The sequence below is a fragment of the Stegostoma tigrinum genome, chromosome 35, assembly GCF_030684315.1.
Source record: "Stegostoma tigrinum isolate sSteTig4 chromosome 35, sSteTig4.hap1, whole genome shotgun sequence".
NCBI lineage: Eukaryota > Metazoa > Chordata > Chondrichthyes > Orectolobiformes > Stegostomatidae > Stegostoma > Stegostoma tigrinum.
Genome location: NC_081388.1, coordinates 6,507,054 through 6,534,465, shown reverse-complemented (window position 1 = coordinate 6,534,465; position 27,412 = coordinate 6,507,054). Strand labels below are relative to the sequence as shown.

The 27,412-nt window shown below is 39.8% G+C and overlaps 1 protein-coding gene across 4 annotated transcripts in view; it reads left to right on the top strand.

Moving 5' to 3' along the window:
• The window catches only part of LOC125447405 (cAMP-dependent protein kinase catalytic subunit alpha-like), a 167,158-nt gene that overhangs the window by 15,891 nt on the left and 123,855 nt on the right, over nt 1-27,412 (top strand). Inside the window, exon 1 of one of the 4 annotated variants that reach the window (XM_048521732.2) lies at nt 11,759-11,836. The exons of 1 other annotated variant lie outside the window; for it this stretch is intronic. In XM_048521732.2, the coding sequence (XP_048377689.1) occupies nt 11,782-11,836 (55 nt within the window). In that variant the 5' untranslated portion in view covers nt 11,759-11,781. Of the gene's footprint in view, nt 1-11,758; nt 11,837-20,903; nt 21,543-27,412 lie in introns of those variants that run through there. 2 more of the 4 variants (XM_059640023.1, XM_048521729.2) reach the window with 2 other exon arrangements.

Genomic DNA, 27,412 nt, shown 5'->3' with positions numbered 1-27,412 from the left:
TGTATTCCTTATCTGCTCAATCACCCTGTGATCTTTGTATGTTGCAATCTGCCTATACTGCACGCAAAACAAAGCCTTTCACTGTACCTAGGTACATGCGACAATAATAAATCAAATCAAATCTTGGTGAAAGGCAGGACCAAGAGTCATTCCCCTTAACCAAAGGCTTGTCAGAGCTGAGAAAGAAGTAGGGGAATGGCAGAGGGGAAGATTGAGTCAAATCAGGTGCAGAAGGAGATTGTGAAGAAAAATTCACAGAAGAGCTGACAGCAGAATGGAGCTAATTACTGAACAACTTGTATTTGGAAATTTACAGGTTATTGGCTGATCACTGCAAGAACCAGCAAGAGCTATTAGCCCAGCTGTAATTTTGACAGCAAATTCTGAGTCAATGTACATGTAGCATCAAAAATAGTATCATTCTGCTTTCTCTAGTTTAATTGAGGCAATTAGTTACAGACTATTAAAAAGTCATCAGAGTAGAAAAATACCATGAAATCTTGGCCCTAGTATCACAAATGCTTCAGTTGTTCCGGTCACTTATTGCTAATTGGATGTTGTTTTCCTAGTCTTTGGAATTTTTGATTCCTCTGTGGAGTCTGCACACTTAAATAGTGCACAACATCTCTCCCAGGAATGTGCCAAGACACTTCAGCCCCAGGAAAGTGCAGTAACTGTTCTATTACAGGTGAAATAGCACTCATTTTGTGTGGCGAAATGCCTTACAAATTGTAATGAGCTGACTGAGAAGGAACTGTTTAATTCAGTTTTTACAGTGCTGAGGCAAATAGATCAACCAGGATTTTGGGAATTGTGTCACAGGATCAGGAATGTCTATTTCAATCATTGAAATAGGGAGTTGGGGCCATTGCTTTGGGTGGACGACACCTCTGGTAAAGTGAATTCTCCCTCAGTATCCGACATGAATTACATCCTGGAGTATGCTCACGTCATGGAGTAGAGTTTGAATCCATGAGCTTCCAGCTTGGAGAGTGGAACGAAACAAACTAAGCCAACACAAACATTGCTTTTTCTTTTCTTGCTAAAAGTGTCATGGGGCTGCTATGCCTAGTGGCAATCATGGGTAAACTTGCCATTAAAATTAAAAGACCATGGCTAAGAGGACCCATTTCCTATTGACTTTTCTTAGCAGCCATCCTTAACAAATCCATGAATCTTCCTTTGCATTTGTGCCAACTGCATGTGCACTGTGTGTTTCAGATGTTACGTCATTTGTACAAATCCAGTGAAATATTTTAGAAATGTCGTTGTGGCAACTAGGGCTAATGTGAATAAATAAAGTCTTCACTGGAGGCCATATTAATTGAAGCATCAACCAAGATGAAGTAGCAACTAAACCAGATGACACCTTGAGACAGATAAGATTTACAAAGGAAGATCAGAATTTTGTCATCTAGTATTGTCGCTGTTACCTTACTTGACAACTTGTGTTTGTTGGTGCTTTGAGCTCAATGCAAGCAGAACAATAGGTGGAAATCATTGCCTATCTGGTCTTTCAACTTGGAAGCCTTCAGAGTGTAACCCCCTTCTAGCTAGCTGCCCTTCGTCAAGGTCTTTTTAAACAACGTTATTTAGATACAGAGATAGTAGGAGCTACCGATTCTGGAGAACCTGATATAACTAGATGTACAGCTGGATGAGCACAGCAGACCAAGCAGCATCAGAGGAGCAGGAAAGCTGACGTTTTGGGTCTGGACCATTCTTCAGAGAAGGGTCCAGGCCTGAAACGTCAGCTTTCCTGCTCCTCTGCCGCTTGGCCTGCTGTGTTCATACAGCTCTACACCTTGTTATCTCATTATTTAGATACACTTGCGATTGCCCGATTGAAGATTTAATGCTGCTGGGAGAACCTGACCAAACTTGATAAAGTGTACGCTATCACTGTGGCTGACTAAGGAATCAAAGGTGGAATCCGCTATAACTTGGTAAACTGGCTGAATGATGGGGGATAATGTAACAGTTTGGATTGCAGAGAGCAAGGTACCATTGCTGCAAAGCTGTGTTGATTATTTCAGTGTTTGGGTATCAATTGTTGTCAACTTGCTCTGTAAGCCAGCTTTTTCTTGTCTGGAAGTGGCTTTGCAGCAGGAATCCTGATCCACAGTTGTGATGCTTGCTGGTTTTGTTCACTGCGTTGATTAATTGAAACAGTTCAAAGCCAACTCTTTGAATGTGGCGAATCAAACCACACAATGGTGATACAGAGCTGTGGTTCAGGCTGTCTTTCAATCAATATTACCGAAATATACTTGGCTTTCACAGTTATATAGATAGTGAAACATGCGTTTAACAGATACTTGTAACGTTGCTGGACTGAATAAGGTGTCTGATCAGTGTGGTGGCAGATCTGATAGCTGTACCACCTTCTGTCAGGATATAAGCACTAGTTTTCTCAAATAACTTGAAATCCATAGTTAATATGTTTTAACACTAAGTTGTAACAAAAAAATCAGACTTCTGTCAACCTCCTTGTTCTTCTGCAGAGATATTGTAGAATGTTACATTTTGTCTGTGAACACTGCAGTCTGTTTTTGAATCGAAGAAATATGGCCTGTTAAGCCTTCTCTGTGATTTAGCAAGATCATGGGGTCATTTGACTTTGGTCTCAACCTGCTTTCTTCTTTCTTCACCATCACACTTGACTCCCTGTATTTCAAGGCTGTGTCTATTTTAGCCTTGCTTATGTTCAATGACTCAGCCTCTACAGCTCTCTGTACACACTGATGACCCCTTTAAAGAAGAAATCCTTCTCTCAATCTTAAGTGGACCATCCTTTATTCTTAAATTATGCCCCTTGCTCTAGATTCTCTAATGAGCATCCACTCTGCTCGGAATCTTTATTTAAGAAGATCATGGCTTATTCCTCTAAACTTCACTAAGTTTAGACCTGATCTGATTGATTTTTTTTCTCAAAAAGCAAGTCCTTCACCTTGGGAAGCAACCTAGTGACCCTTCTCAGGACTGCCTCCAATGTGAGCATATTTTGAAATACGAAGACCAAACCTGTATTCATTATTCTAGCTATATTCACACGAATGTCATGTACAGTTGTAGCAAGACTTCCCTACTTTTATACCCCATCCCCCTTGCAATAAAGGCTTAAATCCTATTTGCTTTCCTAGTTACCTGTTGAACATGCATACTACTTTTGTTTCATGAACATGGCCAGATGCCTCTGTGCTGCATCATTCTGTAATCTTTCTCCATTTAAATTGTGTTCCTAAAATCAAAATGAGAAATGAGAGACTGTCCCCTTTATAGCTCATTCGTAAAACTTACTTACTTGTAAGCTATCCAAATCCCGAAGCAGATTCTGTATTATCTTTGTAATTTACCTTTGCACCTGTTTTCTATCATCAACAACTTTGATTACAGTATGCTTGGCACTTTATCCAGTACATCAACATAGATTGTATATATTCGGGTCCCTAGGATTGATCCTACTACCAACTCCAAGATTGACTTATCTTGACTGTTATCTGTTAGCTAATCCATGCTCATGTATGTCTTTCTCCTCTCCAAATAAAATACTGTGTACTTTTTCTGTGCAGTTGACTTTAATGATATGTCTTTATAGAATGCTTTTTGGAAATCCTGAAACACTGATTGGAGTCATGCCTGCCATAAAAGGAAAATTATGCATTTGTTAGAGGTTGGTGAAGCCCCAGGACATCTCTGCAGTAGCTTTTCAGGAGAGGTACTTTCTAATTAGGCTGTTCAGAGATGTTATTACGCATCTTGAACCCGGGCCTCCTGACTGAGAGGTAGCTAGCTACTAGTATAACCTATTTTTCTAGTTCACATGTTCAGAGATGTTATTACACACCTCTGGAGCAGATGGGACTTCAACCTGGGTCTTTTGTTCCAATGCTAGGGACACTACCACTGTGCCACAAGAGGACCTCTTTAGCTACTAGTGTAAATGACCTAGGCCCAACCGTCTTCAGCTGCTTTATCCATGGCCGCCTTTAGGTCAGAATCAGAGATCTGCACCAATTCCTCATGTTCAACACCATTTGCAACTCCTTAGATACTAAGCAGCCCATGTTCATTTGCAGCAAGACCTGGGCTAGACCAGAAACTAAACTGGACCAGCTACATAAATACTGTGGCTGCACAAGCAAGTCAGATGCTAGGACCTCTGTGTTGATTAACTTCCTAATTCTCTAAAGCTTGAATAGAAATAAAAAGAGGGTAGCCATACTGTTAGAGGAGTGTATTTTAGGTCCTCAAACAGCCAAAAGGCAACAGAGGAGCAGATATGAAGACAATTCACGTGAGTCGTGTAAAAACAATAATCGGGTAATTAATTACATCGGGGGATTTCAACTTTCCAAGCATGGATAAGCGTGGTATAAATTTGAAAGTTTAGAGGAGGCAGATTTCTTAAAAGATATTCAGGAGAGCTGTTTCTATCAACATGTTGTACAAGGCACAGTGCAGTGTTGGATATAATTAGTCATAGAGATGTACAGCATGGAAACAGACCCTTTGGCCCGACTTGCCTTGGAGAATCAGATATCCAAAATTAATCTAGACCCATTTGCCAGCATTTGGCCCGTGTCCCTTCAAACCATTCCTATTCATGTACCCATCCAGATGCCTTTTAAGTGTTATAATTGTCCCCCTCCTACAGCACTTCCCTCGGGCATTTCCATACACATACCACCCCCTGCGCGAAAAGGTTGCCCCTTGGCCCCTTTTAAATCTTTGCCCCCTCACTTTTGGTGAACAAAGCCAGACAGGCCTTCAAGGTGGCAGTAGGGAGCATTTTAGTGATGGAAACCAAAGCATTGTAAATTTTAAGTTTGTTATGGGACAAATAGGTGACCTGCAAAAAAGAGGGCTTTGAATTGAATTAAAGTAAATGTTATTAAAATAAGGCAGGATCAGGCAAAATAGACTGGGAACAGCTACTTGGGGGTAAATCCATAGTAGAACAGTAGGAGGCTTTCAAGAAAGAGCTGTGGAGATTATAGGCTCAACATGTTCCCTTACGGGTGAAAAGTAGGAGCAACAAGCCCAGAGAACCTTAGATGTCTCAGAATATTCAGAATGGGATAAAACAGAAAAGAGATGTGTATAATAGGTGCAATGGGAACAATTAGTAGATGCTCCAGTGGAGTATAGAATGTGCAAGGGGAAGTTAAAAAACCAAATAGGACAACAAGAGGAGGCATGAGAAAAGCCTGGTGGTCAAGATCAGGGAAAGTTCCAATACTTTCTACAAGTATTTTAAGGGGAAGCAAATAACCAGGAAAGGGTAGGTACCAGGGAGCTATCTGGGTGTGGAGTCAGAAGACATTGGTAAATTGTTAAATGAATACTTTACATCTGTCTTCAACTGAGAGAAGGGGGATCCAAGGACAGAATTCATGAAGGTGGACTAAGCTTCTTGAGCAGGTTGGTATAGGGAGTAAGGAAGTATTGGAGGTTTTGGCACCCTTAAACCTGAACAAACCCCCAGGTCCAAATGAGTTGTATCCCATATTGCTGTGGGAGACTAGGGAGGAAATCACAGATGCCTCGACCCAAATTTTTAATTCTTCACTGGTCGCAAGGGCAGTATCAGAGGATTAGAGGACAGCTGATGTGGTTCCACTTTTCATGAAGGATAGTAGGGAAAGACCAGGAAATTAGAGACCAGCTGCTCTCACATCAGTGTTAATGAAACCACTGAAGAAAATTCTGAAGAATAAAATTAATTTCCATTTAGAGAGGCAACGTTTAATTAGGGATAGTTGGCAGAGCTTTAACAGAGGGAGAACGTGCCTAACAAACCCCATTGAATTTTTCAAGGAGGTGACCAGGCATGTAATGCAGTTGGTGCAATTTATTTGGATTTCAGCAAGGCGTCTCACAAGCTTGGACATGGAAGATTGATTTTTTTTTAAAAAAGTAAACAGTATCAAGGGTAACTTGCTAAGTTGGATTCAAAATTGGCTTGGTGGCAAGAGACAGAGGATGATGGTTGAAGGCTGTTTGAATGACTGAAGGCCAATGTCCAGTGGCATACCACACGGATCAGTGTTAGGTCCTATGTTGTCCCTGATGTGTATAAACAATGTGGGTCATAATGTGGGATGGGTGATAAAGCAAGTTTACGGATGACACAAAGTTATGCTGGAGCTGTACAAAAACTTTTAGGCCCCAGCTGGAGTACTGTATACGCTTCTGGTCACTGCATTATAGGAAGGATGTAATTGTCCCGAAGGGGAGAGAAAGGAGATTCACCAGGTGGTTGCCTGGGATGGAGTGCTTTAGCTATGACGAGAGGTTGAATAAGCTTAGGATGTTTCATTTGGAGCAGAGATTGTTGAGGGGAGAGTCTGATAAAGGTGAATAGTATTGAGGGGCATCGACAGGGCAGACATAAAACAGCTGTTCCCCCTTGTTGAAGGGTCAGGAGCAAGGGTGCACACTTTTTAGGTGAAAGGCAGGAGGTTTAGAGGAGAGTTGAGGAAAACCAAGAGGGTGGTGGGAATCTTGAATGCACTGCCTGGAAGGATAGTAGAGGAATGTAACCTGACAACCTTTAAAATGTACTTGGATGTGCACTTGAAGTGTCATAATGTTCAAGACTATAGGCCAAGTACTGAAAAGGTGGACTTATGCAAATTTAGCATAGTTTTGGAAGCACAAACTTGATGGTATAAAGGGCTTCTTCTGTACTTTATGATTCTATGAACAGAATGTTGGGGACATGTAAATACAAGTACTTACTCAAGACTTTGGGCTGTTCTCAGTTAGAAAGCTGAATGCCAACCAAAACTTTTAGTTTCTTCACCTGTTAGGTGATGTTGAAGAACAAGTGCAATTATTAGTTTGATGCACCTTAGTTATTAAGGTAGCCTGACTGAGTCAGAACTTTACACTTGAGAGAAGTTGTAAAACATAAGAACTTGGTTAGATTTCTAGCAGTGGTTCCTTTCCCAGAGAACAAGGGAGTGGATTAGCTTAGTGGCTCATGAGGGGTTGATACTGATTTACTTGACTCCCATCAAAGCTGGAATGGACAACACAATTGTAAAGGTTACGTTTCCATAGGCCTAATGGACGATAGTGTTGCTGTCTCATTAGAGTTAGTGGGGTTTAACCTGAATGCCACATTACCTCAAGTGAGCAGAGGCATTGAGAAGAATAGTCCTTTATGGTAACCTCAGTCAGTGCAGGAATTGAACCATTGCTGTCGGCATCACTTTGCATCACAAACTAGTCATCCAACCAACTGAACAAACTGCCAAAACGTAAGAAAGCTGTGGAATTAATTAACGGGGCCAAAGTGGTGATCTGAATGAGTTTTGACTGCCTACAGAGGGGATGTGTTAGTGATGAATTTCCCAGATTATTTTTCCAAATTTGGCAGGATTTTCTCTCTTCACCTCTTTCTGCATATTACATGCTTCTGAGTGGGGTGGGGAGTGTATTTATTATGACACATAATATATCATAATCCTGGAACACCCTGAACGCGCTGGAATGTCTTAATTCCTGTTTGTATGTTCTTATCTCCCTTGGCCTCTCCACTCCCCATAGCCTGAATTGCTGACCTGGGACTGTTCACATTCACTTCAATATCTCCTTATTACACTCAATCCCATAGTATCTTTCCAATGCTATTTCCTTTTGCAATCATCCAAAGAAATATTTCTAAGTCAATTACAATAGCATCTTGGATTCACATTTGTCTGTTTTTGGTCTTCCATTCCCCAGATTACTTCCTGATTTACAGAATACTTGACTTCTTCCTTTGATGCCTTTGTCAAACTTTTACTATCTCCCAACATAGTCTTTAACTGAAAGTTTTTTCCCTCAAGGGTCATAAACATTTGTATATCTACATCCCCCACCTGGTCAATTTGAGGATTTACTATAGTTGAAAAGAAACAGAAAAGCTTTAGGAAGGCCATAACCTTCCAGATCAATCACACAAGCATTCAATTGTGACTACTTAGTGGAGTCATGCTATGTGCCTAGCATGTGTCTTAACACAGAATCCTTATTGTCCAGTCTTCTTATAGTGCATATGTAACTAACGTAGGTTCCCGCAGCCTTACAGAGGACTGAAGCATCAAACAGACAGTGAGTGTTTGAATGAAAGGTGTATTGGCGATCAAGCTTTTCATCTTTCCTTGGATGTTAGTGTGGATCTTAATGTTTTTGGTGCTGCACCCTTTAAAATTTCTGGCTTTACCCAACAATTTTGAAGAGCCCATGATATTCATTGCTAACATATTTAGAGTTAGCTCCTCCATTCTCTGCTGAGCGGGTGATGTTTGCTTTGTGTCACTGAGATCAGTACTACCTTAATACCTTTACTCTACATATTTGTCATGTATCGTACTATTGTGTATTTTAAAACATGATCCTTTTCTGTCTATGGAGGAAAGAACTATTGACCCAGGTGAATGGTTTTAAGAATGGCCTTGCACTTCTCTACCTGTAACCTTCTCCAACCTTATGATTTCTGTGTTTCTCTGATTCAGTTTGCTTGCACATCCCAAATTCTTTAGTCGCACCTTTGTTGACCATATCTTCAGCTGTCTAGGCCCTAAGTTCTTTCCTCCTTTGAGATGGTCTCTTTGTGTGCATCATTATTAAATTGTATTTACCATTAAGTGTGCTGTGAAATTCCTTAGGACACGTTACATTAAATGCACAATACACATGCAGATTTTTGTAAAGAAAAATATAATATCACTGACAGAAACAGTTGCTGCAACAACCTTTAGTCATTAAGATTCTGTCATTACTGCCTGTTCATTATGCCACAGATGATGATGTGGTTTGGTCACTTCATAGCCACTATCTCTAGAGATGTCCAGACTGTAAATGGAAAGTTGACAGTAAATGTAAAGAAATTGGTGTATCTTCCATTATTACTGCAAAACTAAATTACTCATATGGAGAATAAATGAAATGGGGGTGCACATGCCATCTGTTGGAATGTTTTCTTTGGTTCCGTCGATCAATATTTGGCACTAGCTGGCATCACTGCCCAGGTTCTAACTTTAATATTTCATTTCCACACATGGTATACATCTTGCCTTATGTTACTTCTAGGGTGCCTAATGATTCACAGTATTTGTTCATTCTTGTTGCTTTGAGTGATGATGTGAACAAGCCTCAGTAAGCCACCTGGGACAGGTGCCGTTGCTGATCTCAGTAAGTACTCACACGCGCACTTCTCTGGGAGATTACAGCTAACAGCTTCATAACGTATCAATGCCACAAGGACTGGGCCTGCTTAGTCAGCTTGACTTATACCGGAATTGTGCTGCTTCTCTCTTCAGCAACTGCAAACGTGCCCAAAATGCATTCCCACTTCTACTGTCTATGACAGAATTAATCTATTAGACTGGTTGTGGAGCTGCATGTTGTGTCAATGTGACTGTATTAGACTTATCAGTGGAGAGATGAGTAGGACTTCAATCCTATTTAAAAGAGAAATACTTTACGTCCCATTAACACTACACCACATATTCAAATAGAACAGGTTATTCTGTGTAGATAGTCACAATGCACTGGTTAATTCTGTTGCCTATACTGTTTTGTTGAGTATATATGTATGTATCTGCTATATATGTCCGCATATAATTGACTGGTGATACCAAGTGTATAACACATGAGTGACTGCCATTGAGTTTCTGTGGTTAGTGTGTGTATTGACACCTTTTGTTGCACCTCCTGATGGCTAGAACTATTCTGGTCCCAAAGTACCGAGTATTTTTGTTTGTCGTAAGAATCCACTTGTTTTTGAATTTAACCCAGAAAAGAATTATGTCAGGATTGATGCTGATAATTTGAAGATTGTAGGTTGAAGGGATGCCGGAATTGACCGTTACACTTTGAGGTCGTGATTCTGCTCCTGACCTGTGTACACCCTCATCTTCCTGTATCCTGTATGTTTGACTCAATGAATATGGGTACAATATTACAGTAGCAATGTTGCAGGAATAATAAGTACAAAAACCTCTATGATAGATGGTATGTTAAAATTCAGTTCGTTCAATAAATCAAATAAAAATCTACTATCAGTCCTGGTGATCATGGAGCTACTGGATTGCATTAAAACCCAATAGTTTTCTAAAATCTACTAGGAAAGGGAGCCTGCTCAAGCTTTTATGTGATTGTCATGTAAGTGCCCTCTGAAATAGCCTAGCAGGCTACCCATTTGTCATCAGCATCTTCTCAACAGCAGTTAGCAATTGACAATAAATGATGGCAATACCAGTGATGTCCACATTCTGTGAATGAACATGTGAACACATAAATAAAAGCAAGAGAATGGGTTTGGTTGTGATATTGAGGAATTTTTAAATGGGCAGAAAGTTTCGAGGAGTGGGGGCATGCTGTGCCAAGAAAGGCGGCCTACTGGTAATTTGAAATTGATCTGATGATGTGCTTTGATCTGAAGGTGAATGGGTCAGTGATGTTATGTTCACAGAAGTTGAATTGGGAACGGAGCTGCAGATTCAGAAGTTGGTTTTCATTGGGAGTATAGGCAGACACTGGAGTGAAATATTTCATTAGGAGATGGTGAAGTAGTCTTTGCTAGATGAAATGGAATTTATCCTCTGGTTGTTAATTCAAGATAATTTAACTTCTGTGGAAGGATTTTTCCAGAAAATGATGATCTGATTTTATGGGAAAACCCTGTCTTACCCATGCCAACTTCAGAGAGCCCTTGTACTAAATATTAATTATGAGTTTTGCATCAGAGCAGTTGTAGCAATATGGTCAATAAGTCCTGAGTACTTTTCTCAGTGGAGTTGTTTATACAGGGCAAAGACATAAAAGGGAACAAGTTGACTGAAGGATGGTTTGAGCAGAGAAGAGGTAAGGAGGCTGGTGCTGGATATGGTAGCTTACTAGTTATGTTACTGGACTAGCAATCCAAATGCCTAGACTCAGAATCCAAACAATTTATATTAAGCATAATAGTTTGAGAATTTGCTTTAAAAAATCTGGAAATTAAACACTGGTAATGAACATGAAGCTGTTAATTTAACCTAAAAACCTGATATTATTTGTTGAAGTTCTTTATAGTTTATCTGTGATTTCAGTACTACATCTAATGTTGAAGTGGTCAAGCAGATCACTTAATTGTGTCACAGGTCATCACTGCAAAACATTTTGGTGATTCTGTGGGAAACCAACCATCATTATCGCAAAGCAACTAGGTTTGGGCAGTAAATGTTAAACTTTCCAGTAGTACTTGCATCCTGAGAGAAATTGTCAAAAAAGTGTTGACCTTTCAAGACATTTAAAGGAGAGATTGGTACAGGTGAGGATTGTTCAAGAGAGCAGAACAGTTATAAGAATTATGATAGAAAACAGAAAAGAAGCAATCAAAGTTTTGGGGACTGGGTGCAAATAAAGAGATTTTGTGTCCTGGCATTTCTTGATGTTATAGGACTAACAGCCTCTGGTTTATACATTTTTTTTTTTGGACATGTTTGCTTCACCAGAAGATTGTTTCCTGTTGTTTGGATTAGTCTTGCTTTTAAAAACCCTAAAATAGTTCCCTGCATTTTTCGGCGTGTCATGTCATTTTAAAAGCCAAAAACAGCTACATCAGCCTTGCTGTTAATGATTACAAGGTAATTCTGAAAATTGTTCGTGCATTGTTCTGTCTGTCAATAGTAACATTATGCTAGGCGGGGTAATGGGTAGCAAGGAAGCGTGCTGAAGCAGAGGTTTGCTACCTCCATCACTCACTGCGTTCCTCATAACATGAGTTTGGATTTTCTGGCACACATGCTAAGCCAAGCCTTGTTTGGAGGAATTTTGAAGACAACAAACACTGGTTCCGGTAAGTGTAATCTCCTTGTAAACCTGTAATTTGTTGAGTTTTTTACTGTTACAAATTTTATTTCCGGCAGTAAGTTCTCAGTTCAATAGAAAAGTCATGATTTCCAAATTATTCTGAGCCTTTTCAATAGTTCATCATCTTTTGGTCAATGGTTCTGGATTAAGCATTCTCAGTGAATGTCTCAGTATCTTATTAATTGATATATTTGTGATTACTGCCTTCTGAGAATATGAAATTTGAACTGCCCCAATCAGTATTGCCACAAATCATGCATGTTGAAAAATGTGATACGCTAGAGTGATTCCTGGAATGTATGCAATATATACAGTGAATCCAACTCTATGACATTGTTTCACTTCTATGATATTACTTATTGTTGACAGAGAAATGGAGAATCTGCTGTTCATGACATTTATTATTCATTAATTTACATTGTTCCCACTGCTCAGTGAATATGTGAGGAGAAAATACCTGTTGGCCAGTGCATGACTGTAGAAATAGTGTCCTTGTTGCTTTGAGGGTCTGCATGGATGGATGATGCTCCCATTGCCCAATGACTTTCATGGACTGGGGAGTAACTAGCACCTCTCTAGTGCTTGGCAGATATGTAAATTGGTGGGATGATAATGCTTCCATTTCCCTGAAATAGTGTTCTTGTTGTCTGATGAATACCTATGGGAGATGGGAGCTTTAGTTCTCCCATTACTCAGTATGACTTGGTGGGACCTATAATGCTCCCATTACGTGATGAGGATAGGGGAGGATTTTATGTGGAAATGGTTCTCCCATGCCCATTGGAATATATGAGGGGAGATGGTGCCTCTCATAGCCATTGAGTACCTGGCGAGGTACAGGGCATCCATTGCCTGGTGTTCGAAGTTAATGCCTTGCTGATTAGTCCCATGCCTGTCTGCTTTTCATGGCCTTTCAATCTCACACCATTGCATTCTTCAGATGACACTAAAATAAAACCAGGTTTTAATCCATCCGCCTATTTTTGAGTTTCTGTTAGTGTAATGTATATTAAAAATACAGTCTTCGCATAAGCAGCCAAAAGTATGAAATCCCAAGTTATTAACAATGCTGAGTTTGATCCTGTTATATATATTCCTCAAACACAAAGAATATCTATATTTTGGCAACACACACAGGGCAACTTTGTGGAAATATTGTCAGGGGAGGGGATGAGACAGGGTGACTGTGACTGTTGTCACTTGCTAACTACTGTGGAATGCAGCCTTTGATATTCTTGGTTCAGCAGTTGGAAGATTTATACCCATAAGCCTTGTGGAAGCTTTTCCTATATAGTGATTTCATCCACTATCATGTTAGGTCTACGTTAACCATGCAAAAAGAATTCTGGGAGTGGTAACCCCTCACTGCCACTGCCCATAACCAGGAGGAACTTAGTGCTACGTTTAGGCATCTTTTGCGTGGCTCATTACTTGGCTTGGAAATAAGTTCAAGAAGTGTTGGTTTCCATTTCAAGTGCTTAAATGAGGAAGGATATAAGTTGGCAAGATTGGTTCCTTGGAAACTGTGACTGTGCACAGCAGCTGTGGCTCCTGATACTCCAAAATAATTCCCAGTGATAGCAGACAACAAATATTAAAGGTACACGCTAGTCAGGATGGTGAGTGAATATCCATTTGGCTTACAAAACTCACTTGCTAAAATGTTTAGATCATTCTGAACCAATGTAATATGGTCAATTGTGGGTTCTAGAAGTTATTGTGGAGTTTTCATACCATATGTAAATATTTGGTTATAAGCCAAGGAAACAGTCTTTGCAGAGCAACTGGTGACCAGATCAAACTCTCAAGCCTTTTAATATACTTGAAACCCACCAAAAGAAAGCTACCAGGATAACAATCTTACTTTAGACCTTTTAGTCACCATGAAGATGATATTTAGTTTTCTCATCTGGGAGTATATTGCTGTTGTTTGTCTAATATCACTTACATTTTACTATTAGGAGGGGATCTTGTAAATTGTGTGTCCCCATGCATCTGATGCCTTGTCTTTCTAACTAGTAGAGGTTACAGGTTTGGAAGCTGCTGTTAAAGGAGCTTGGGTGAATTCCTGCAGTGAATCTTGAGTGAGTAGGATGTCAGTCAAGTCAATTGTTTTGTCCAGAATCGTTTTTTGAGCTGCTTGGACTGTTGTTGGAACTGCACCCTACCAAAGAAGAGGAGAATGTGCCATCACACCCCTGACTTGTGCCTCATAAGTGGTGGACGGGCATTGGGAGGCAGGATTTGAATTACTCTCAGCAAAATTCCTAGTGTTTGATCTGCTTTTGAAGCCTGATCTACTATGTAAAGTATGATTTGCCTGGATAGCATGCAAAACAATACTTTTCACTGCATCTCTGTACATGTGACAATAACAAAGCAAATCAAATCACATTATTTTTACTAGTTCAGTTCAGATTCCTTCTGTTTTATTCTCCTGTGGGATATGGAATGTGGATGTCTCCGGTAGCCACCATTTATTGCCCACAGCTAGTTAGCATCTAGTCAGTGCCAACCCAAGGATGTTGGTAGTATAGGATTAAGTGAAAATAGTACCGTTGAATGTCAAGTAGAGATGGTTGTTTGATATGGTCATTTATATAATGAATGTTTATATTTATGCATTTGTTGGACATAGAAAAATGTTCCAGAACACTTTACAGAGACCTGATTGCCTTTTTGCAGTGTCTACTGCACCCACAGACAAGGGAGAAGGCAATTGAGAAGTCCTGGTCTCACCATTCCTTTCACTGCTCAGCATTATCTTGATGCAGCGAGTGCTTACTTCACTAGCACTTCCAGGTGTTTTCAGCTTCTCCCATCCATTCAGTGCATTGAATTCTCTGCGTTAAATCCCCTACTTAATGTATGCTGAATTTTTTTTTCCTTTGGTTCAGCCTGGTTGAGAGTTTGGTCTTAACGTCTTTGTAGCTGCTTGGCTGCTTTCACTAGCTTGACTAATTGCTTGGATATCTGATATACTGCACTTTTTAATTCGGGTCACTTTTGTAGCTCCAAATTAGTAGGAACACCAATACTAATACCGTAGGGCATTCAGTTGTATATAATTTCCAGATGTGAGTTTGCTCGCTGAGCTGGAAGGTTAGTTTTCAGACATTTCGTCACCATTCTAGGTAACATCATCAGTGAGCCTCCGACGGAGCTTCGGAGGCTCACTGATGATGTTACCTAGAATGGTGACGAAACGTCTGAAAACTAACATTACAGCTCAGCGAGCAAACTCACATCCAGAACCTCAACCTGAGCTACAAATCTTCTCAAAACTCGCTCGTATATAATTTCCATTTTAAAAATTGAATGAGGTTGATATTTTACAGTCTGCTCTCTTGTTAAACTGTGTTGCTTGTCATCTACTAATTGTTTTCATACAGATATCAATCAAGTTTGTTATTAATAGTTATTTCCCTTTTATTTGGTCTGTTCTGCTGTTGCGTTAAGGCTGATGCATTTATAGTTACCAGTTTGTTTTACTACCTTTTGAATAAGAATCCAACCCAACATTCAACTTGATTTGGTATCTCACCACCCCTTCAACCTAAACATACAGTCTGACCATACCATAGCTATCTACACCCGCAAATGAAATGTACAAATTGTTGTTTTCGGCAACTAATTTCCCCTCCTACAATCTGCCATGTAAAATGAGAGAGAAATAGAGAGAGCCATAAGAAGCTGGAGAGTACAGGAAATCTTGACAGATGATTCTGTGATCATAGCCAATATTATTACTGGGTAAGCCAGATCCCAGACCTTGGTTTGATAGATCATATTTTGTTTTCTTCTGGTTTTAACAATCTGGTCTATTTCTGAAACATAAGCATTTTTTTATGCATTCACAGATGATGACGTCGCTGGCTAGGCCATAATTTATTGCCCATCCCTAATTGCCCAGAGGGCATTTAAGAGTTAACCATATTGCAGTGAGTCTGGAGTCACATGTAGCCCAGATGAGGTAAGGATAGCAGTTTCCTTCCCGAAAGAATTTTAATGAACCAGGTGGATTTTTCAAACAGTCAACAGTGGTTTCATTATCATCATTAAACTCTTAATTCCAGATTTTTATAGAATTCAAATTCTGCTAACTGAGCCTATTTCCTGGATCTGGATTGACAGTCCAGCGATGATACCATTAGGCTGTCACCTCCTAACGTATAATGGTAGAGGTTTTTTTAAATAATAGAACAAGAGCTTATTCACCAAAAGAAATGAAGACATTCTATTTATAATCGAATGAACCAACTATTTACTTATTACACAAATTTAAAGATTTCTAAACATAAAATCAAAGTATGATCGTACTAATCCCAAGAGATACCTCTATAGATTCCAACAAAAATCGCTTGTGAAGTACCCAAAGCATCCCTTATACAGAACTCACATCAGAGGAAATGTATTTTCCTAACACCTTGATAAGCATAATGTTAGTGTGAATTTAATGTCAAGATCGAAAATGCTGATAACTTCTTCCTGGACTTCCTTACACCCAAGCTTGAATGTACTCAGCTTCAAATAACTTCTGCATTGTTTTACTGCAACACTTCTGGTTTGGAGCTATCACTAACTCCTTACTTAGAGCAATCTTGTTTTGTAATAGTCTGTCCTTCTTAGGAAGACTGCTCTGTACAACTATCTCTATGCAATAACTTTATAGAACTGCAAAAATAAAGTAAAACATTTTTTAAAAGTCTTGCTAAGCTATTAGTGCCTCCCCTAATCCCAAAAAAATCCATGCCTAGAAATTGCTAGCAGACCATAAAGCACAATTGTTCACCTTGCTAAATCATAACATATCCTAAAATAAACAAAAACCTCTCAAACTGTTTTAAAAGAAATCACAATGGCCACAGAAATATTTACAAGTTAATAACCTCAGACACACTGAAACGCACGTTTCTAACCCAAGCCCAAAATAAATAATATTTTAAAAATAGATAATCCCACAGTTTATTTCACAAAACACAAGTACTAACAATCAAGCTTGAAGATGACAGGAAAAATGTGGGGGGAACTAAGCCTTAATTGGCTAGACTATATCACCAGTTCATGCCAGCCTGGAGTCTGTTCTTCTTTAAACCCTAAACACTGAGCAGGTCAGGCAACATCGTGGAAGCAACCAATTATTTCATAAAGGGTCCAAATCTTAAATCTACAAGATGTAGTCTTCACAGATGGTACTGGATCTGCTCAGTGTTTCTAGCATTTTATGTTCTCGTTTTAGATTTCCAAAATGAGCAGCACTTCTTTACTTCTTTGGACCTTGTTTGCGCTCATTAATCTTTTGTTTCCTTTCTGGCTGTGACAACAAGGAACAACGATGTGGTATTTTTCAGGTTGGATTGAGGCAGAAAGTTCTGTGAGGTGCTGCTTTCAGCTCTGCCTTTAAGGAGGGATGTAGTGAACACAATCATGGGAAGATTTCTTGCTTACCTTTGCAGTTCTCCTTAGATCAGATGTGTTCCTGCTTCCTTTGCAGATATGACTGGTCGGTGAAGCTGATTGTTTTGCCATTCTCATATCTCTATCTCCATCTACCACATTTTTACCCGTAACAAGAAGTTGCATTTAAATAACTTCTTTTAATGTGCTGAAACATCCCCTGGGCCTTATGAAGTATATTAACGAACAAAATTTAGCACAAATGCACATAGGAAAAATTTAGTTAGAAAAGGGCTATGTTTTAATGACTATCTTAAATAAAGGAGAGATGGAAGGATATTCCAGAGCTTGCAGCTTAGGTAGCTGAAGACAGTTGCCAATAGTGAAACAATTGAAAACAGGAAGATGCAACAATTGACATTGGAGGAATGCCGAGATCTTGAAGGATTGCAGGACTGGAGGACATTGAAGAGAAGAGGTGGCTAAAGGATGTGAAGGTATGAGTTAGGAGTAAGAGCAGGCCATTTGGCTTGTTGACCCTGCGACATCATTTAATAGGATTGCGGTGGATTGTTTTGTGTTTCGAATACCACTTTTCATCTACTCCTGATAACTCTTGATTCCCTTACTTAATATAAATCTATCTAACACCACATTAGAATTATTCAATGACCCTACCTTCACCACCACCTGAGGCAGTGAGTCCTGAAGTCATGCAAGTCTTTTCCTTAAAAGGGCAATGTCTAATTTTAGAACATTGGCTTTTTAAAACTGATCTCTGGTTTTGGTCTCCCCTACAAATGGAAACCGCATATCCACATTTACCTTGTCAAGACTGTTCAGAATTTTATACTCAAATAAGTCTGCAAATTTTGAAAATGCTGAACTGGAAGCCAGTGCAATTCAGTGAGCACATAGGGTGATGAGTGAATAACACTTGGTGAGTGTTAGAGTTTTGGCATCAGTGATGAACTGAATCTTGTCACTGATCATAAGGTGGTTACAAAAGGAGGCCATTTGATCTGTCATGTTGATGCCACCTTCTGGAACAGTAACTTGCCTCTTTCCGCTTTATAGAGCATGTCTGCACATTGCTCTTGTTCAGTCTTAACTCGCTGTTTTCTGGCTATGTACTGTAGCCTAGAGTGTTTAGTAACTGAATCACTGTTCTTTTTGGTATCTTTTCCACCCTGTGATGGCTGAATTTCATTCTTGGTTTGTGCCGCTTAAGAGCCTTGTCAAATAGTAAATACGTATCATTTGAAGGAAATTCTCGATGGTTTATCCTTTGTGTATGCATTGAAACAAATTCCATTTCAGAAATTACTGTGCTGAAAAGTGCCCATTCCCTGAAGTCTTTAAGAAAGAATTAACATGCATTTGGATGCCAAGGCTAGAAGGAGATGGGATATTTTGATTCCTAGATTGGTGTTAAAGTTGTCACATTCTGTACACTGGGTACAATTCCTTGCTCATTTGCTAAATTTGATTTCTAATTTACTGCAACATGTTCACAAAATGAAGTTGAAACCACATTTAGTGTGAAATTACAGCTAATGTTCTTCCATCAAGTCCTGAGAAAAGAAAACAAATCAGAGCTTGGGATAACAAGGTGCAGAGCTGGATAAACACAGCAGTTTTCAGACCTGAAACATCAGCCTTCCTGCTTCCCTGATGCTGCTTGGCCTACTGTGTTCGTCCAGCTCTATGCCTTGTTATCTCAGATTCTCCAGAATCTGCAGCTCCTACTAAATCAGAGCTTGGTACCTGGTATCCTACATCTTGGACATGAGAACATATGAAACTTCCTTCTTTGTGGAGAGATTGTTTTGTAAATACAGTTCTAGAAGTGGATAACGTAAATAATTTCCCTCAGTGTCAAACTTCTATTTTTTTAGCTCAGTTTCTTTCAATGAATTTGTTTTTAGAAAAACTAATGATTGGTGGAGAGGTAGAGTCCTTTGGTTCAACTTGTACCAATTCTCGATTCTCCCTCACCCTTGTGCTCGCTAAACTATGTTAAGAAATGTCATAATTTTAAAATTCTTTTCTTCCTCAAATCATTCCACACCCCTCCCCTCCCTACTTCTGTAATCTCCTCCAGCTCCAAAGCCCTCTAAGGCCTCTGCCCTTCGCTAATTCTAGCCTTTTTGTGCGAGCATGATATTGGTTGCTTTGCCATTGTTGACTATGCCTAGGCCTGAAGCTCTGGAATATCTCCCTAAACCTATCCAACCTATGACCTTACTCTTTACATTTAAGACATCCCTTAAATTCAACCCCTTTGATCAACTAACCTGTTCAGACATGATATGCTCCACTCTAGAGCAGGCAGGGGTTATGGACTAAAGGTAGGAAGACTACCACTATGCCACGAGAACCCTCCGTACTTTATTTTATAATGCCTTTGACAAGTGTCTTGGGTTGTTATTTCAATAAAGAGGCTATGTAAATGTATTATAAATGACTGTTATTGCATGGACAATAAGAACAGGTACCTGTTTGTCATTTTTAACTTGTTTCAATTAATCTTTTTGCCCTCTTTCTTTGTGATAACAAGACATTCATTTTATATTGGCATCCCATAGTGGTCTTTATCTGCTGTGGCAGAATAATTTCTAAAGAAACAAAGTGAAATATTTTACCAGTTTACAATTACAGCCTTGTTTTAGATTTAATGGAGGATTATAGCAGACACACGCAAATGAAGGTGCCTGTGATTATTAGCAGTTTCAGCATTGAGGCTAAAAATAATCACATGACTAAGTCACATGAAATAGTGCCCAAATCAGCTGCACCAAATGTAAGAACTGAGTTCCAATTTACTGGAAAATGCGCTCCTATAGAGTGATAAACCAGTCTTTTTTCCCTCTTTGGAGAAGGGCAGGTATGCTTCCAAGCATTTATAAAAGAATAAATTGTCAACATTTTCAATCCCCACCTCTGTATATCCTTGCCCTCTTTCGTGCTCCTCTCCCCCCTTTGCTTCCCATAGCCTAGCTCTGGCCACGTTCCTCCATGCTGTGTTAAGTCTTGATTGCCTCCCACTCCTCTTTGCCAGTAACATGATTCTAGTCCTGCTCTCTGTTGCTGACCTCAGCCAGTAGTTCAGGGGCAATAGTGAAAGATTGCACAGGGCCAAAGGGTAAGCACTCCTTTACAAGCTCCATTTTGTCATGTGTGCACAGAATGAGCCCAATGGACCAGTGGAGTTCCACTACCCGAGTAAAGCAGAATTTCCATTTATAGAACGTGAGTTTTTTTTTCTATTATCGCCATTGTCATCATCACTGCTTTCTAAACCACGGCTTTGAGTATTGCTGATAAACAGTGCATGCCTTAACCACTTCATTATTTGTGTCAGCGAAGTTGTAAATAATTGCAAATTGATCTTGCTTTATTTATTGTGGAACCAAATGGCTGCTGATACAGTGCAAGTAGATGGGTTTTTTCTTAAGTGTTAGAAATGGTATCTAGTCATTTGTCCTTGTGTCCTCTCACTAGGCTGTCACAGAGTATGTTGCAGTTGTGTAGATCTAATATATTGATGGGGGTGGACAAGAGACTTTCAAGTATGACTGACCATATTTGAAAGGTGTGCACTGAATGCAGATTGGCATGTTTGCTAAGTGTGCCTTCAGAGTCATATTACATGCTTTACTCTTTGCCGTCTCATAGCTGCCCGTTTCAGTGCTTGTGTTAAACAGGCAGCAGAAACTCTAAACTGAATGTTTTGCCTGAATTTCCAAAGGTTTATTGAAAGAGCGACATGCCTGAAGCTATCGAATCACTGGTCGGCAGCCAGAAGGAAGTTGGTTTTATTGTGTTCTTGCTTTCGTTGAGTAACCAGCTGGAAGCAGCGTGCATCAGTATCAGTGCTGCTGTGGGCTGCTGCTGTTTAATGTGTATAATAGGAAGGTGTGCGGTTTGCTGCAGACTGCTCAGCCAGCCTGTGCATTAGTTGCCTTGCTGAGTGAAGCCAGGATGTTGTTCGAGTCTCGCTGGTAAAATTAGCTCCCTTTCTCTCTGCTGTCTAACTGCTGATGCCAAGAGCCAAGGAAAGAAGAATCCTACGGATCTATGTTTTAAAATCATGAATCAGTGTTCAGAGGTGACCTGTCAACAATCTACTGATCATAAAGGTTCGAAGATGTCCTCTGCCTTGCAAAAACTTGAGAACTTGGCCATAAGAATATTTAACAGGAGTACAAGGGGCTCTCCACAGGACTTTGAGACAGGTTCCGAAAGTGATAGCCGACAGGAGTCGGAGTACTGTTTAGCCTGGAACTTGCACAGTAAGTGTCTATTTATGTATTAAAAGGCTTCCTTTTTTAGATCAATTTAATGCTTGACTGAATTCCCCTGCCACTGTTAATTAAATGCTCAATGTGGTATCATTTCTTAATTGCAGTGTACCTGAATATTTGCTCATAGCTGAAGGGCTTTGAGCTGTAGTGAACTGGCTGAATTAAGAGCACTGTGAAAAGCCATTTGCTTGATCTACTGTGCAGTACTTCGAAAACCCACAGGCAACCTTGTACTTCAGGACCGAGCGCAGGTGCTACAGCTCCTTGTGCAGTGGACCCGATCAGCTCATCACCCACCTTATTCTCACTTGAATGTTTATCAGGGCTAAATAACTCACTCTAATGCTGGGTTTTATGTGTCAGTGTTACCACCAAGACAGCTGGGTCGAATTCAGAACAGCAGTTGGTTTCCCAGTTTGTTTGAGTGCTTCCTCTGAGTTCAAGAACACACTAATTTGTTGCTTCAGTTTCTCTTGAAAAAGTAGGGGGCTGAGCTAGTGAATGCTGGCCTGTCATCCTTGGGATTTGGATTTGGATTCAGCTGCCAGTAATGAAGTCAAACTCTCCATACTTGTCTTGTTAGTCACTGGGATCCCAACATAAAATGTCCCTGGCCAGTCTGCACTTGGTTTGCAATGTGTTTCGACCCAGAACACTTCCACTGCAATAGGTTTTATTCCCCTGAGTTTGGAGTAAAAGAGTGGAAGATTCATTTTGTATGAATATTCCTGACCTTGAGATGTCTGCTGCATGAGTGCTCGTATTGAAAAATTCACTATCATAAAGCATTGAAGGAGGCCATTTGGTCTGTTGCACCTGTGCTGCTTCTTTGAAAAGCTATCCAAATAGTTCCATTCCCCTTCTGATTTCCTAGAGTTCTGCAGACGTTTCCATTTCAAATGTGCATTCTATTCAATTTTTGTGAGTCCCGATTAAATTTGCTTCCACCACCGTTTTAGGCAGTGCATTCCAGATTATAATTTGGTTATTTAAAACAGATAACTAAACAAAATTGCTTCCTATCCCCACTTGTTCAACTGCCAATTATCTTAAATCTGTGCCCTTTGGTTACCAACAACCACTCAAGAGAAAACTGTTTCTGTTGATTAACCCCATTAAAGCCCTTTATTTTAACAGCTTTATCAACTTATCCTGCCATCTTCAAACATTTATGCATGTGAACCGTCAGCTCCCATTGTTCCTGGACCCCTTGTAAAATTAGCATCTTAGGAGCACAAAAGCTGATGTTTTGGGCCCGATGAAGGATCTAGGCCCGAAATGTCAGCTTTTGTGCTCCTAAGATGCTGCTTGGCCTGCTGTGTTGATCCAGCTCCACACTTAGTTATCTCGGATGCTCCAGCATCTGCAGTTCCCATTATCCCAAGTAAAATTATCCCATTTTATAAATTCCTCTCCCTCTTCATCCCAATATGACACAACTTCACACTTCTCTTTAGCTTTGTATTTGCCTATTTTATTAGCTTATCCACTTTCATCCAAGTTTTGTGCCACCTTCAGTTTTTAAAATTGCGCCATGTATACCTAAGGCCAAGTCATAAATTTGTGTAATGAGGAACAACTTCCCTTGATACCAGCTCCTATGGGAGTGCCATTGTCCATTTCCTTCCAGTTTGAAAAACAAAAGTTCATAGTTACTCCGATAGTAGGAACTGCCGATGCTGGAGAATCTGAGATAACACAGTGTGAAGCTGGATGAACACAGCAGCCCGAGCAGGAAAGCTTGACGTTTTGGGTCGGAACCCAACCCGAAACGTCAAGCTTTCCTGCTTCTTTGATGCTGCTTGGCCTGCTGTGTTCATAGTTACTTCATCTGCTTTCAAATTTGTATCCAATCTGTTGTTGGCCCTTTAACATCACAGACTTCAATTTTGCAAACAGGTTTACTAATATAGCATTTTATTAATTCCGTTTGGTAGAATGTACTACATTCATTGTTCTTTTCTGTTTTTACTCACGAAAACTCATAGAAAATTGCTACATTTGTCAGCACTAATATCTGTCACCTTGATGTACAAAATTCACAGACACAGAAAAAGTCAGAACTTCTTTTAGCCCTCCCTGTGGCTTCTGGTAGGGTAAAGTCACCAAGGAAATATTATCCACGTGAAGAAGGTTCAGTATTTATCAATTAGTTACTCCAGAATTAGATGATGTTTAGAACCTTGGTAAATCTTGTGGCGTGCTGGAAACAGTCTGGCCTCTGTATTGCAAAAAATGATAGAAAGGCTGGAGCCGGTGCAAAAAAATGATACTAAGAACTGAGGATGCAATGGTCATTCAAGAACCAATATGCTGGAGCTCCTTCTTTAGAACAGAATATTTATGAAGCAGTAAATACTTTAGAGTAGATTTGGAAAAGCTTCTGTCTGTGTGGCAATCCAAAATTATAGACTGTAAATACGATGGTCACTGATAAATCTAGTAACAAAATCAAGAATACTTCTATCCAGGGATTGATACGTATGTCAACTTGCTACGTAGTGCTATAGTTGGGCATAGATGTATTAACAGTGACTGTCAGTAAGCACTTGAGGGAAATTGGATGCACTGATAGGATGAAGTAAAGTAAGGTAAGAGAATGCTTGTGGGGGTATAAGAGTGCAGGCATAGAATATTTGAACTGAATGGTCTGCTTCTGTGCTGTAGCATTCAATGTAATTCATTCAGTGTGATATATTTAGTTAAATCCTGAATCGTGCTGGCTTCAGTTCTGTTCAGCTTCAACCTGATCTTTAAAATAATACCCTTGTCTCTCTCTTCTCTAGCTGTATCTGTTTGAAAACTCTAGAAATAATATTAAATGTGGAACTAAAAGATGTCAGATTCAGAAGATGGAAGGGGCTGAATTTCAGTTGGTTTGAAATGTCAGAAATCTGGCTTTTTATTCCCACTGAATGTATTCTTTTTCCTGCCACTAAGATTGTCCCCGCACTGAGCAGTTGACTATTGCTAGATAATGAATATGAATCTGACCATTTGTTGACATGATCTGCACAGCATCATTCTTCAACAAAGCTACTGTGCATGCTTAAGGTATCTTCCGTTTGGAAAACATTATAGTATGTTTTACTTCGATGCAAGGTTCTGGTGGGCTGACGTACTTATGGCTTCATTGCCTTGTCGGGAGCTGAACAGTGGCACACAAACACAATGCTATCTTTTGCTATGGAGGACATACAGGTTTGGTTCACAAGGAGCTTTTCCAGTCCCTCTGGAGATTTCAAATAGGATTGTTTACTTGTTGCACTAGCTGTGGAAGTAAGTAGAGTGGAAGTGAATTCTAGGGCGGCTGGAAACTGAAAAAGTTGTTAACTATTTTAATGTTTTACAGTGCTCTGTCAAAATTTAATGACAAGATTCTGGACTCTTATTGACAAATTGAGATTTTATGCTATGATGTTGTGAAGCTATTCTTTGATCGATTCAAAGTGCTGAAGTGGGATAGTAAATCACTTGGAGGATCCCTGACAATACCATGTTTAGTAAGGCTACGTTGAATTTGCCATTGATTTTTCTGAGGCGGGGGTGGGGGGAAAGAAATAGAATACCCTGATTCCTGTGCACAGCCAACCCAAACTAACTTAGCGGCGCAGGTCCCAAGCCATGGAGAAATTGATACAATGATGCCCATAAACAGCACAGACTTCTCTGATGGTTCTGTGGGTTTGACCAACACAGAGCTAAACCACTAAACCGAGAAGGCACTAAATTGCGTTATTGTTCCATGCTACCTTCGCTGATCGTAGCTGGGCAACACTGCAGGGGCCACTACCATTCTGACATTGCTGTGGATCGGTGGAAAATCAGCCACTCTTAATTGCTATCCTGTGACCATTGATGAAAATTTGTGTTTGTTGATGCACATTAAAGAAGGAAATGATCTTGCCAGCTTTAATGCTTTTATGACTCCCTGCTCTTTCTATTTATTGAGCTTTCTGTACTAATGGAAAATGTATGGACAGCATATATAAAGCTATAACATTGATTTAGACAAGGTTAGCTATCCTCCCGGGCTGTGTGATGGATCATAGAAGCATTGTGATTCTGGTCCCATTTTCTCCTGGATTATTAAATCTATGTAAATACTTATGAGAGGGAGGCCATGGATCAATACATGGACATAACTATTGAAGAAATAGTAGAGACACTATTAAATATGTTCAATAATTGGTTAGATTAAAAAGCTATATTAGCGAAGACTATTTCTAAAATTAAGATTGGAGACAATCCTTGGTCTGTAGACCAACCACTTTAACATTGGTGTTAGGAAAACGAATTCAATCCCAAACAGAGAAATATTCAGAAACTAAAACTGTAATAACAAATAATGGATGTGTCAAGTGGAGGGAATTTCAATCGAGGCATTCAAGAGGGAATTGAATTATTATCAGAAAAGGAAAAATGTACAGAGAGATTTAATAAACAACAGGACATTAGATAGTTCAGAGGAACAGAGGGATCTTGGAGTAATTATTCACAAATCCCTGTAGTCAGCAGAGCATGTAAATAAGATAGGGGATAAGATAAGTGAGGAGTTTCAGCAAGATGTTGCCTGGGAAGAAGCAATTGTGCCAAAAGGAGAGATTGGATAGGCTAGGATTGTTTTCTTGAGAACAGAGAGGCCTGAGGGGGACCATGATTGAGGTGTGTTAGATTATGAGGGATATGGGTAGAGTGAGTAGGGAACAGCTTTTCTCCTTGGTTGAGGAGTTAATCAGAAGGGGATATGGTTTGATTTGAATTATTATTGTTTCTTGTTTCGCATTACACTGAAAAGTATTGTTTTCTGTGCTGTACAGGCAAAGATTTGTGTGCTGTATACTTTTAATGTGAGGGGTTTTAATAAAAAACTTCTTCACTCAGAGGATGGTGGGAATCTGGATTGCACTGTATGAGAATGTGGTGGAGGCCGGAAACCTTACAACGTTTAAAAAACATTTGGTTAAACGCTTGAAATATCATAACATCTGAGGATATGGGACTAGTGCAGGAATTTGGGATTAGTATCTCTTTAGTGGTAATTATTGTTAGTGCAGACTCAATGGGCTGAAGGGCTTTTCTGCACTGTATGACTCTGTGACTGAATGGGGAGAAAGCCATTGTTCCTTCAGAGTCAGTACAGAAAGAATGGGCAAAGTAGCCTCCTTCTGTGCTGTGATTCATTGTCTAACATAATACAACAGCATGACAATGCTCACAGTTGTGGTCCACATGTGAATATGTTAGAATCCCTATGGAGATCAACAAACAAACGGAACCAAATTTACCAAACATTGTCAGTGGGGGAATAAAAGTCAACAAGATTTTGCACAAGCATAACATTTACACTAACAATCAAATGCACCTCCGTGGTTCGCACCGTAGCCTCACAGAGTTGGGGACCCAAGTACCCTGAGATTCTCTTCAGAGGACAATTGTAGAATCGATGGGCTGAATGGCTTCAATAAAGCTTGAATTAACAGGCAAATCGCCATCAATATAAGTTGTAAGTTGCGCTTTAAATAGTAGATATAACAAAAGAAAGTTCTCATGATGTACTAGGCAGTCCATTCTGTGTATATGGCATGGATTTCAAACACATACCTTCAAACTTCTGATCTTCAGGTGCTATTGCAGTGCCTTTTCCTTGAAAGATTGAACCATCAGTTCTCATCCAATTTCCCTTTAGCCCGCGTTCAGCTGACACACTCCTCCAGAATCTTCTCAGCTTTGCCTGAATGGTGAGGACTCTTCTCAACTTTGCCTGATGATGTTGTTTTTATCTGAAATCAAAGATGGCCCTGTGCACTAAATCTCCAGTTCTGGGCATCAGTATCTTCAAAATGATTGAGAAAGCA